General features: G+C 51.4%; 1 protein-coding gene across 2 annotated transcripts in view; it reads right to left on the bottom strand.

The window, feature by feature from the left end:
* The window catches only part of NDRG1 (N-myc downstream regulated 1), a 55599-nt gene that overhangs the window by 15192 nt on the left and 26495 nt on the right, over positions 1-13912 (bottom strand). For both annotated transcript variants that reach the window (XM_005900742.3, XM_070382753.1), the window contains 6 exons: positions 11078-11183; positions 9253-9373; positions 5555-5617; positions 4752-4812; positions 3257-3343; positions 960-1016 (listed from right to left, as the gene is read on the bottom strand). In XM_005900742.3, coding sequence (XP_005900804.2) covers positions 960-1016; positions 3257-3343; positions 4752-4812; positions 5555-5617; positions 9253-9373; positions 11078-11183 — 495 coding nt within the window. The remainder of the gene's footprint in view (positions 1-959; positions 1017-3256; positions 3344-4751; positions 4813-5554; positions 5618-9252; positions 9374-11077; positions 11184-13912) is intronic.

The raw sequence follows: 13912 nt of genomic DNA, 5'->3' as shown, positions 1-13912 counted from the left end.
ACCACTCCCGTGTCACCAGGGGCTTGGCTCAGACCAGCCTCAGTGGGGGCACCTACACAGCAGCCCATCTGAGTGCCAGGTACCAGCGGAGGCACAGGTGGCCAGCGTCCTGCATTAGTTACAGGAACCCACACTGGGCCCAGACTCATGGGCTCCAATCTCAGCCCCTCTCGCTGGCTGTGAGACCTCACACAGGTCACTCAACCTCTCTGGTCTCATTTTCCTCATCCACCACGGGTGGGGGAGGGGGGCAGGTAATATGTATACATACATAACTGGGAATAAAAAGTCTTTCTCACAGGAATCACAGAGGCCCTTAGGACTGAGGCTGACACAGTCCATAGATGTGCATGCTGTTAGCTTTGTCATAGCCCAGAACTGAAAAGAACCCAAAGTCCCTCAATCGGTGAATGGAGAAGCAACCTCTGGTCTATCCACACCACGGAACACCACTCAGCACGACAAAGGGATGAACTCTCAATATGCCCATCAACACAGATGGATCGCAAAATAATTATGTGGACTGAAAGGAGCCAGATTGGAAAATTAAGAAGCCCATACTGTGTGATGCTGTTTACATAAAACTCTAGGGAACTGCGGCGAATCTGCAGCGACCCAAAGAGGGTTAGAGGAGGACCGAGAGAAGGAGGGCCAGGCTGCCCCGGGGAAGTCCTGGGGGAAAGCTGTGTCATTAGTCACCTGGGCTTCAGTGATGGTTCTTACCGGTGTATACGAATGCCAAAATCTCACATTTTATACTTTCAATATGTGCTGTACTTCAATAAAGCTGTTTAAAAAGACTTCTGTTGAAGGGAGAGTGAGAGAGAAGGAATGACTTGACGATTGTGAATGAGTCACGACTCGCTGTTTGGGGAGGGTCGGGGGGTCGCCCCCTCGCTCCGTGCCCTCTGTCGGGGCAGCACACGAATGAACAACAGAACGCCAGGTCACACGCTCACCTTCCCGAAGAGGTGCGACACCACCATGTCTGGAAGGGCTTGGGTCCATCCGGAGATCTGGGAGGACAGAAGCAGGCGGGATTAGATCGCAGGCATTTGTGCAGCAGACAGACAGGGTCAGCAAACCCCACTGCCCTGGGGCGGAGCAGTGGCATGGGCTCCCCCGCATCCAAGTCTGGAGTCACCCCATGATGGAAGGTGTCTCCAGTTACCTACGGGGCCTGGAGCCCTGGCAGACGTGGCCTGGCCCTCCATCCGTTCCTTATTCTCAGAGCCCGGGGCACAGGAGATGGGCAGAAATGTGTCTGAACAAAGATCTCACATTTTCCCAGCTTTCACCAGGCCACAGCTCACCAAGTCCTCGGCAAGGGGTGGCGGGGGGTGTGGGGTAGGGTGTTGTCTGTTGCTTCCAAACACACATTGAGTTGCTAGTCTATATAACAGGATCTGTTTATGCCCAACTATCCTTTCTATGTCATCCCCCAGATTTTTCCCTCTCAAGCTAGTTTCCTCTCTCTGAATACTGTGACCTTCTCTTCTCTACCTGCTCCCACTGACAAAGCTGGAGTTCCATAAATGCTAGGCACATAACAAGAACTCCGTAAGTGCTAGGCATACAGTAGGTGCTCCATAAATGCTGGGTATACAGCATTTATGGAGCTGTATATACAGCTAGGTATAAATGCTAAGTATACAGTAGGAGCTCCATAAATGTGTGTTGACCAACTTCAGTGTCAGGCAGGGACCGGAAGGGGAGAGAAGCTCTAGACCTGGGTGTTCTCCTAGCTGCGTGACCCTGGGTTTGGGGGCGTGTCACAGAGCCGCTGGACCTCAGATCTCTGATCATAACCAGGGTGCCGGGAAGCTCAGAGTCATAAGGCCAAGGCGAGGGCTACACAAGGCAACTGCTAGTGTCTGACACACACTAGACCCCCGAGAGACAGGTCTTCCACCAGGGCTGCAGCTGAGAAGGAAAGAGACAGTGCAAACAGTAAAACCCACAAAAAGCGCTCAGGCCCACATCAGCCAATGGTCAGCGGCCCAGCCCCACATCTGGCACAGGACAGCTACCAAGAAGCCAAACCAGCCCACTGCAATGTCACTCCCTTTGCTGGAAAACAAAATAAAAAACAGGGAGTGTGTTCCGCTCCTGAATATCATGCCGGCGGGAGGAAAGGGCTCCCGTGTCCTGGCAGAATGTTCCAGAAGAAATGAAATATCAGAGTGGCCAGGGTGGGGTGGGAGGTGTGCGGAGGGGCACGACCCCTTCACACTCCCTGCCCCCGACAGCCACCCCAACCTTGGCAAAAACACACTTTCCAAATGAGAAGCCAGGATAACCCCGGCTTGAAAGGCTTTGTCCTGTTTCCATTGGAACAGTTTCCCTTTCTCCTTGGCAAATACTGGGGGCCTTTATGAAAAAAAACAATAATAATTTTTTAAAGATAAACAAGGAACCCAGCCAGAGCCAAGCTTCCCGAGACAGCGAGGGCCCTTCCCCGGGCAGGGATGTGCCCTGTTCTCTTTGCGTTTCCTGCCCTGTGGAGCTTGGGTCCAGGCGGGCACCTGGCACCTGCTGATGGAGGTGGAGCCCGCGGTGAGCCCAGCTCGGGGGTGATCCAAGGACCCCAGAGTCCAAGGGGTCCTGTTCAGCCCCAGATCTCTCACTGCCCGGCTCTGTGCAACCCTGGACAACATTCTAACCCTGCGACCCTCAGTTTCCTCCTCCATAAGATGGTCATAACAATCCCCACTCCTGGGCTAACGGAGGATTGAATGAGGTCATGCAGACATAGCCACGGAGCGTAGAAAGAGAACCTGATAAATACTCAACACATGTTAGCTAATTATTATCGGCATAAAACTAAGTGGCATAAAATCAGTACCAAACATATATATTTTTTAATTAATCCTATGTAGGGGACTGGGGTGACAGGCATTTGTCTTTTGTCTTGTTCGTCTTTTTAGTCTCAGCATCTTGATATAAACCCAACATATGCTACGTCCTCAGTAGCTACATCTTAACCCAGGCTCTCCTTATCAAAGCTGGCTGGAGACCCACATCCCACTGGTATCACTGACTTGGACAGTAGTGACTTGTTGAAATCCGAATGGCGCATGGCTGAGATCATGTTCACTATTCAAAGCCAAGCAGAGGAAAGCAGCCTTCTTTGCTGGGGATAGTGGAAGGGGGTGCAAGGAGAGGTTCCTTGCAGTCTGCCCTCCAGGCAGAGTCGGGCACGCCTGCCCCTCTGCAGATTGGGATAGCCCCGGCTGACCCAGGCCCCCAGGCTCACCTTGGAGGCGGCCCAGTCCATCCAGCCTTCCGCACACGGGTTCACGTTGATGAGCACAAGGCCCTCCACCATCTCGGGGTTGTTGAGCTGCAATTCAAGGCACGAGGTGAGAGAGACAACCCGGCCACAGGAGAGACTGTGAACTTTAAAGTCAAACTGAAGACAGAGAAAAGTCCGAGAGGGTCCGTGTGGACCCCCAGAGCAGGCTGATGCTCTGGATATGCCCCCCAACTTCCAAAACTGAGGTTCCAGCATAGTAGACACTACGTGGGACTTCTGAGAGAGTACAAAGAGGAAACCATAGGAAGAGCAGAAGCACACACACTTGGCAGACCTGCCTGGGACAAGTCACTTCACCCCGCTGCCCCTCAGCTTCCCCAGCTGTGAAATGGGTACATCATACCACGGACATCATAAATCAGACAAGGTAATCGGCTCTCCAGGAATCAGTAAGAATCCTCTTACTTCTCAGAGACAGAAATCTAAGATAGAGTTGAGACTATATTTTGTGGGCTCAGAGCCTAGACAGCCAAACCATTTTGTATTCATGCTAGCATTCCTAACCTCTAGAAAGTCCGGCAAATAATAGGCCGTCAGATTACATATGGTTGAATACAATGTCTGGTCAGGATACAAAGGACCTGAGAGCCCCTGAGATGGACCCCGAGTAATGTCAGTGACATTCATCAGGCTAACACGCGCATCTCTGATTAGTTAAGCATCAGTCAGGGTCCAAGACTTTCCTGACTACAAAAACTGTGCAGCTATCACAAAGAAGGGCCACAACAGAACACTCAGTGATGTGAGGCCCTGGTCATGATCAGGACGACGATAAAAGCATCTGTCTAGTGCGGCATTTCAATGAAGGGGAAAGGGCCACTGCTGTGTGCCTGGGGGCACAGCCCTCACGTGCCCCGGGCATACAGAACTCTGGACCACATAGCCCCATGTGAACTGTGGTTCTCCCTTGGGAAATGCAATTATGGTTCATTTCTTTTTCCCTTTTGTGATTTTTTTATTTGTGGTTTTTCCAATTTTCTGCCTTAATCTTGAATTAATTTGATTTAAAACATATTTTTAAAAAATGTTTCTTTTTAACCAACAAGGACCTACTGCACAGCATATGGAACTCTGCTCAACATTATATGGCAGCCTGGACGGGAGGGGAGTTTGGGGGAGAATGGATACATGCGTATGTATGGCTGAGTCCCTTCGCTGTTCATCTGAAACTATTACAGCATTGTTAATCGGCTATACTCCAATAGGGACTTCCCGAGTGGCTCAGATGGTAAAGAATCTGCCTGCAATATGGGAAGTTCCCCTGGAGAAGGGGATGGCTACCCACTGCAATATTCTTGCCCGGAAAATCCCTGGACAGAGGAGCCTGGCAGGGCTATAGTCCATGATATTGCAAAGAGTCACGCATGACCGAGCAACTAACACACTATATTCCAATACAAAATAAAAAGTTAAAACAAAAAACAAAAAGACTCACAGCAAAGCGAGTGAGTATGTAGGCACCTGCTCCAGTTCCCATTCCAATGATGCTCTTCAGCCTGGAAGCAGAAATAAAAATTCATATCCCAGGCGGGGGAGCCTTGCGAGGCCCTGCAGCCCTCGCCCCCTGCCCTGAGGAGCCCCGTCTCCCCCAGCGTCTGTCCTGGGCATCCCTGGGGGTGGCTGGCAGCATGCTGCCTTACATGCCCTGGAGGAACTGCGATGCCACGCGCTCTGTGCCCTCACAGAAGACCACGACCTCGGGAAGACTCCTCTCCCCTCACTCTGCTCCTGACGGCGGCCAGGCTCGGACAGCGCCCGATGGCCACTTATGGGAAGGCCTAGTCCCTGAACTTCCTCTTCCCGCCCTTCAGCTGTATTTTGGATTCTAAAATTTGGAAGGCAAGTTGAACTGGGCAACAACTCTGAGGTGTTATCATTACATGAAAGGCTCAAGGAAGAAGGAAATGAGCACTGAAGAAATAAGGGCCTGGAGGGAGACATGGAGGGCTCAGGTAGCCCGTTCCAGAACATCCCATGGGAAAGAAAAGGCAATAAGAGAAGAGAGGTGGGGAAAGGGTGGGTTGAGTGGCTGCCATCATGGGGTGGATCCACTCAAGAACAGCTCGACTTGCAAGCAGCACACCGGAGTAAAGAGACTGAGAAATACACTGTCTGCAGAGTGTGACAAGCTGATTTCTTCCCTATCTTTAAACATTCACCTAGATTTCAGGGGTGGGGCCAGACCAAGGCGCCAGGAGAGACAGAAGCTAGAGGTCACCTTTCTCTGCAAGCTCTTACCCAAACTGCTGCAGGACTCCGGGGAGCATTTCAGCCAACTGGTCCATGGAGGGATACATGTACCTTGGGAGAGGGCACACAGAGGCGGTTAGCGAGAGCTCGGACCCCGGCAGAAATAAACAGTGCAAACTGGAACACGTTTGAAGGGCAGGGACGGTGTGACAACCTGCCTCGTGCCCCGGACTCCTCGGTCTAGTCCCTCCGTGGCCCTTATTCCAGGCACCCCCACAGTGTATCAGCCTGTTCCTCTGAGCAAGGATGCTCTCCATCCTAATCCCCCCACACCCTTGACTTTGTAAAGTGGCCCTTTACAAACTGCTTTCTATGTCCCAGGCCCCACACCGAGCATTAGATGAGCATTATAAACTCATTTGGGCTTCCCAGGTGGCTCAGTGCTAAAGAATTCCGCCTGCCAATGCAGGAGACGTAAGAGATGCAGGTTTGATCCCTGAGTCAGGAAGACCCCTGGAGTAGGAAAAGGGCAACCTGCTCCAGTATTCTTGCCTAGAAAATTCCATGGGCAGAGGAGCCTGGTGGGCTACAGTCAATGGGGTCGCAAAGAGTCAGACAGGACTGAATGGCTGAGCACAGCACATAAGCTCATTTAATTTTTACAACAAATCTCTAAGGTTGCTATGATTTCCCTCATATAAAGATTATAAATATCACTGAGGCTAAGAGAAAAGTGACTTGGTTTTATAGATGAACAGGGACTTTGAGCTCTGAGGATTTCAAAGGAGGTCCCCTGGCAGCCCTGCCAGGAAGGGTTCCTGATCTTATGGAAACCCCCTCTTAACTTCTCTCCCCAAGACATGCCTGGGACACAAGGTGGAGAACACACACCACCCTGCTGGGGTGGACACAGTGGCCTAATTCAGCTTCAAGAAAGGAGACCTGGGGGAGTTTAAGGCACAGAGATGCCTCGATTCACACATCCTCTGGGACCACAAATTTTGCTAACAGAGGGCTGGAGGAGCTCCCTTCTGTTCCAGACTGGCCCATGACAGCAGGTATGCTAGAGCGCGACGGTGTAAGGGCTCACACTGGGGAGGTTAGGGAGCCTGCTCCACCTGACACAAAGAGCCGACTCACTGGAAAAGACCCTGATGCTGGGAAAAACTGAGGGCAGGAGGAGAAGGGGGCGACAGAAGACGAGATGGTTGGACAGCATCACCGACTCGATGGACACGAGTTTGCGCAAACTCCGGGAGACAGTGGAGGACAGGGAAGCCTGGCGTGCTGCAGTCCTCGGGGTCCCAAAGAGTTAGGACTGAGCAACAACAATAGCAGGGAGTCTGCCAGCTGCCTGGGTCTGACTTCAGGGCGAGGCCGTCCCCCTTGCTAGATGCAGGAAGCAACAGAGGCTCCCATCACCAGCTCCTTAGCAGGGCCTGGAAGGGGTCTCTTGCTCTCACTGTGCCCACCTTTCCAACGGGGACATGAGTGGTCCAACCCCCGGTCCCACATGGAGCTGCTTCCTTGCCTGGCTCCTTCCTCTTGAACAGCAGCAACCTTGCCCACCACGTCACGCTGAACCCAGGTTCTCCTTCCGATTATCTCCCATTTCTAGGCTGGTTCTGCCTCCCGAGAGCTGCATGCCCACACTTACTCAGGAGGCCCCCACATGCAGGAAGCTGACTCCAGAGGCAGGAGGACCAGCCAGGGCTTCCCCGGCATCCCTGCTTTGCCAACTCAGCTTCGGGATGAAGGGCATGCACTCTGGAGGGCCGAGGAGACCCCCAACCACAGGAGGCAGACGGAAGCCAGACCCACCCCGCCCCCCACCAAGCCAAAGGCTGGAATTGCATGGTGACTTTGGGGAACAAAGACCCAGCACCTTAACCTCTAGGTCAACTGAATAAAAATTCCTGGGAGTGGAGTCAAGGTTTCAGAATATTTTTAAAATGTCCCTATCGGGAGCTAAGACCCACCGGGTCACCCTAACTCTTTTAATCTGGCTAAGGAAAGATATGCTGACAGACCTCTGTCTTCATCTGCGGCTGTATTAAGAAGTTTATAACCTGTATGTTGTATCTCTGGGTGTCCCTTCCCTTCCTCTCTGAGAAAGATTAATGATTTAGGATAAATCGGTGGATACGTGTATATGTATGGCCAAGTCTCTTCACTGTCCACCTGAAACTATCACGACATTGTTGATCGGCTATACCTCGATACAAAATACATAGTTTACAATAAAATAGAATAATCTGAAATACTATGAACATATGCAGATGTATAACTGAATCACTGTGCTGTACACTAAGTCGCTCAGTCGTGTCCGACTCTCTGCGGCCACATGGACTGTAGCCCACCAGGCTCCTCTGGCCATGGGATTCTCCAGGCGAGAATACTGGAGTGGGTAGCCATTCCCTTCTCCAGGGGATCTTTCCAACCCAGGAATCGAACTCGGGTCTCCTGCAATACAGACAGAATCTTTACCATCTAAGCTACCAGGGAAGCCCCAACACAATACCGTAAATCGTCTATGCTTAGGTGCTCACTCGTTTCTGACGCTTTGAGACCCCATGGACTATAGCCCACCAGGCTTCTACATCCATGGGATTTCCCAGGCAAGAATACTGGAGTGGGCTGCCACTTCCTTCTCCAGGGGATCTTGCCGAACCAGGGATCCAACCTGCGTCTCTAGCATCTCTTGCATTGGCAGGCGGATTCTTTAACACTGTGCCACCTGGGAAGTCCTGCAAATCAACTATACTCCAACAAATTGTTTCAGTAAAAAAAAAAAAGGAAAGAAAAAAAAGGATAATTCAGAATAGTAACCAAAAAAGGAGATCTCTTTGTGGAGACCAAGAAGGCCTCTTCTGGGAGACTTTAAACCCAAGAACCTGCTCCCACGTTGGTTTGATCACACCATGGCAGGATTCTGCCTCTCCTGTGTGACCCTGACTGTCCAGTACATTCATTAAGCCTGGCCTCAGTCTCACAGCCAGAACTGAAAGGCCATGCCAGTCGCACACCACGGGGGAGCAGGAAGTGTAGACAACCACGAACAAGGTAGCCTGATGTTCCCAAGAGGGGATGAGCCTTAGATTCAGCAGACTGGGCTCAAACCCGATCACCCCCCTCCTCCGGTTAAACTAGTCGCACAGCCTTGAGCAAGGCAGTCAACCTCTCCATACCTCAGTTTCTCCATCTAGAGAATGGCGCTACCAGCACTGGTTATATAAGGATTAAATGCAAATAACATTTGCAAATAAAGATGATTAAGCCTGGTCACAGGACGTATTTCATCAATATTACTTCCAACAACGCTCTTTTTCTGCCCAACTTTCTAGATCTTTCTGCTAACCATTTCATCTTGTCAAGAACCTCTCTCACTTCAGTCCTGTCTAGATCACAAACACCTATTAAAAAGTCAGCCTAAACGGGCTGCTGTGAGGCCAGGGACAGGGTGTCCAGAGGGGTAGGGGATGGGGAGTTAGTGTATGACGCTTGTGGGGCTTCAGTTTAGGCTCATAAAAAAGTCCTGGAGATGATGGTGGTGATGGCTGCACCACAGTGTCAATGTACTTAACACACTGAAAAATGGCTAAACATGGTAAATGTAAGTTATATACATTTTATTACAATAAAAAAGAAAAAAGTTAAAACCCAGCCAAGGCCTCCCCCCACTGCCTGTTTCCACCCTGCACGGCTTTCCTGCCCCTCTTCCGGGGCCCAAGGCTCCCTGCTCTTACCCCGTGGGGAAGGACGCAGCGCCGTCCTGCTGGCCGGGGGCATCCACGTGGCAGACGGCAAAGTGCTGGGTGATCTCCTGCATGTCCTCGGAGTTGAAGAGAGGGTTGTAGCAGGTTTTGTCTGGAGAAGAGGCAGGCGAGAGAGCAGAGGAAGAAGTTAGGAGGGAATGAAGTCTGCGTCCATTCTGTTTCACGCCTACACGGCAGACAGAAGGAACGTTCAAGAATGGTCACCTTTTATTTCGCACTGTCCTCTGCTGATAAAAGGCTAGAAGCCCGCACCACAGTGAAGAGTAGCCCCGCTCTCTGCAACTAGAGAAAGCCTGCACAGAGCAATGAAGACCCAGTGGAGCCAATAAATACAATTTTAAAAAAGGGACCTAGCATGGGATCTGGTACAGATGGTTATGGCTATGGGAAGACATGTCGGAAAAGATGAGATTGATAAAAGGAATGAGAGTGAAGGACAAAATCAGTTTTCCGTGACTGACATCACTCCTAGCCTCAGGGTCTTAAGAAGCTGTGGCAAAAAAAATGTCAGTCAGGCAGTCTGCTGATCAAGAATTGAGCAAACACCCAGCCTGCAACACACACTAGACTAGGAAGGCCTATAAGTTCCTTCCTAATCATCACAGTACCATTTCTGCTTTCTGAAACTGTAATGTTAAGTTGATCTTATTTCGGGCCCCCTCCATCAGTAAAAAGCCCACCTTTGGTAACACTTCCTGGTAATCATAAGAATCCACAGTCTAAACATTCACAGCAGCAGCATATGCACAATAGTCCAAACGAGGGAGCAGGGCAAATGTCCAACAGCTGGGAACAGATAAGTCATCTGTGCTGGGTCCACACCTCGGGGTCTCATTCAGAGAACAGAGTACTAATACATGGTACAGTGTGGACGAATCAGAAAAAGCCAGACAGGAAGCCCACATTTTGTGTGATTCCACTGATAAAAAAACGTCCAAAGTAGGCAGATCTTAGGGACAGAAGGCAGACTAAGTGGAGGCCAGGGGTTGGAGGGCATGGGAGATTGGGTGACAGGTAAAAGGACAGGCTTCCCTGGGGGCTCAGACGGTAAGAACTTGCAATGCAGGAGTCCCGAGTTCAATCCCTGAGTCGGGAAGATCCCCTGGAGAAGAGAATGGCTACCCACTCCAGGATCCTCGCTTGAAGAATTCCATGGACAGAGGGGATAGTCCAGGAGGTCGCAAAGAGTCAGACATGACTGAGCAACTAACGCTTTCACTTCACTTTTCAAAACTGCTCTAAAACGGATTGTGTTGGTGGTTACACAATCCTGTGAAAATACGAAAATCTACAGCATGCTTTCATTAAAAGCAGTCCCTGTCACACATGCTGATGGCAGAGGGCTCCTGAGCTCCCAGCCTCTCCAGGCCCTGGGCAGTGCACTCCAGGCTTGTCCAGTCTGTAGCAAGAATTCTTCCCAGAACATCTCCAGGAAGTCCCCTGCATGTTAAGTTGCTTCAGTCGTGTCCAACTCTGTGCGACCCCGTGGACTATAGTCCGTCAGGCTCCTCTGTCCGTGAGATTCTCCAGGCAAGAATACTGGAGAGGGTTGCTATTTCCTGCTCCAGGGAATCTTCCCAACCCACGGATGGAACCTGCATCTCCTTGGTCTCCTGCGTTGGCAGGTGGGTTCTTTGTCACTAGCACCACCCATAGTGAGAGTTCTTCCCAGAACAGCTCCAGGAAGTCCCAGCAAAAGAGAAAGATCTGGACGCCCCCGCAGCCGCCCTTCCTAGCTGACTGTGTCCCCCAGCCCTGGGGGGAACTGGCTCACCCAGAACTCCTCAGAACTTACGGTTCATCCCAATGTCGTGGTAGGTCAGGATGACGGGCCGGTTCCCCTTGGGGGTCCCACACAGCGTGACGTGAATGGAGCCATGCAAAGTCTCAATGTCCTGCTCCTGGGGAGAGAATAGACAGACGGGCCTGTCACGTGGGACGTGAAGCCATGGTGTGGCTGTAATTACTGCCTGCAGACACCCAGCGCGTGCCACTGCGGTTTGCAGAAGCTTCTCATTTGGTCCTGGGCTTTGAGTGGCAGGTCTCTCTGGCTACAGAAATCACTCACAGAAGCAGAGATGGACTGGGGGTGACCACGGAAACCCACCCATCCCATCCCTTGCGGTCAGTGGTTGCCAATCTGAAGACCTTGACTCAAAAATAAAGAAATACACCCCAATTCTCAGGTTCCACCTTGACAGCAGAAAAGCTCATTATCTGTGCTTTTAACAAAAACTCTCTCCCTTCTCCATCCATCTCTGTCTGAGTGATGCAAGGTCTCACAAGGCTTCCTCTTTGAAGACACCTGAAGCATCTCCTGGGCTGTACCTTGCTTCCATGAAATGGGAAGTATAATAGAGCCTCCTGGGGAGGGTGAGTGCTTTACAGGGGATGGTACTGGGTGTACCAGGCTCCCTCCTAGTACCCAGGCCTGCCCTCAGCACAGGGGTCCCAGCCTTATGCCCCCCCAAAAATGAGTCCCTCATTTCCCCAGCCCTCTCTTCCTCTAAGTGCCTGCATTACAAGCGCTGGAAAAATCCACAGAGGATGCAGTATGGTCCGGCCCCCAGTGGGGGCCACAGGTCATCTGCCGGGCCCAGCCCTGGCTCTAAAGCCACCATGGGAACAATGGTTCATTGTGGGGGCTGCATTCTCCATTGTCTCTTCAGCTGACCCACATGGCGCCCTCTAAAAATAGGCCAGGCCGGGCAGTGTCCCCACTGGCTTGGGGCATCAGGGTTCAAACCCAAGCTCGGCCTTTTCCCAAGCCCTCTGAGACACTGGAGATCCATCTGTAAGACAGGAGGCAGCCACCCACCCTGGGTTCCTCAGCAGAGGAGATAACCTTGGACAGGGAAACAGAGCCAGGTGAGAGAGGGCTGTCCTGGACAGGACTCAGGGCAGAGGAGTTAATGTCCTCTTCCTTGTCGCATCTTTTCCAGTGGCATGTATCTGCTTCTTAGCCACCTCCCCAAACGGCCTGCAGACTTCCAGGGAGAAAGGGTGACTCTGCCCTCCACAGGGTCTGGCCTGGAGAAGGTGCTTAGAGATTTATGCAAAGGAGGTCAACCCAGTCAATTCTAAAGGAAATCAACCCTGAGTATTCATTGGAAGGACTGATGCTGAATCTGAAGTTCCAATACTTTGACCACCTGATGCGAACAGTTGACTCACTGGAAAAGACCCTGATGCTGGGAAAGACTGATGCTTGGAAAGGGCAGGAGGAGAAGAGGGAGACAGAGGATGAGATGGTTAGATGGAATCACCGACTCAATGGACATGGGTTTGAGCAAACTCCAGGAGCTAGTGAAGGACAGGGAAGCCTGATGTGCTGTAGTCCATGGGGTCCCAAAGAGTTGGGCATGACTGAGCGACTAAACTGAACTGAACTGTAGCCAAAGGTGGTCAGAAGATTCAGTTCTGGCTGAAATGTCAGCAGAAGTTTCTGGAGCTTTGAGGAGAAATTTTTTTTAAAGAGACTTGGCCTTTTGAGTTTCTCCTTTCACCCATCTACCTGCCTACTACTTGGAACACAGATGTGATGCTTGGGGATTCAGCAGTGATCTTATGAGCATAAGGACAAAAGCTCCATGCTCAGGATGACAGAGCAGGAAGCTGGAAGAAGTCTGAGACGGGTGACATTTATGGTCTGCTGTACTAGTCCTTCTGGGTCGGCACAAATGTCAAACTTTACCCTCTTTAGGGTACTGTGTGTTCGATGATACTAATTCCAATGCTACACTCACCCTGCGACCCTGGCCAAGTTACCAGACTTCTCTGAGAATTCCTTCCCTCAGCCGTAAACCAAAGTCAAGAACAAACCCATCTGCTTATGGAGATGCTCCTAAGACTAAAACCGTGGTAGGGACTGGACATTGCAATGTCTCTCTGCAGGCTAGCTGTTCCAGTTGCCTCTCCAGAGACAATTACTGTCAAGCTACAAAGACCAGCTCCCAGGGTTTAAGTCAACTGGCTGAATGATCTAGGAGAGCTCTGAGTTCTGCTGCTGCCACCTCCCTCCATAATCCGCCTGCTCAGCAGGCGCTGGGGAGACGCTGAGCACGCTGGACTCTAAGAGGATGACACACTTACCCAGGCTCCAAGTCAGCTGGCGCACTGGGCTGCCCCTCCCCTCAGTCTAGCAAGCCTCCATCAAGGCACGGCCTGCAGATGGAGGGCACCCTTGGGAACAACAGGCAAAGAAAGCTGGTTTGGGGCTCATATGGTGCAGCATTAAGTCAAGGCTTGTTGAGGTGAGAAAGCCAGATCATGAGAACAGAGGCTCAGGAGAAAATGCCAAGGGCTGGCCCCACCATCATCTTTTTGTGAAATAAGGTACCCTTCCCCCATCTTCCCAGTCCCCTGCCTGGGCGCACAGTGGGGAAGGGTGGGCCTGGCTGAGCCACTGATCTCGCCCTGCCCATTGGGTAAGGAGCACGTGAGTTATGAAGACTGACAGGAGGGGTGCGTTGTAGAAGACACAATCGTTTTTGCACAGAAGGACACCATCTGCTTCTGGGAAAGCTCTAAAAAGCCAGGTCTGGACCCTGTGCTCCTAGGACAGCCATTTCACAGAGGACAAATGCCAGTCCCAGGGGCTGAAGCCTGGCACCCAAAGGTACACAGCTGC

This window comes from Bos mutus, chromosome 14 (genome assembly GCF_027580195.1).
Source record: "Bos mutus isolate GX-2022 chromosome 14, NWIPB_WYAK_1.1, whole genome shotgun sequence".
NCBI classification, from domain to species: Eukaryota; Metazoa; Chordata; class Mammalia; order Artiodactyla; family Bovidae; genus Bos; species Bos mutus.
The sequence above is the reverse complement of the archived record's forward strand: the minus strand, read 5'-3'. Positions and strand labels throughout refer to the sequence as shown.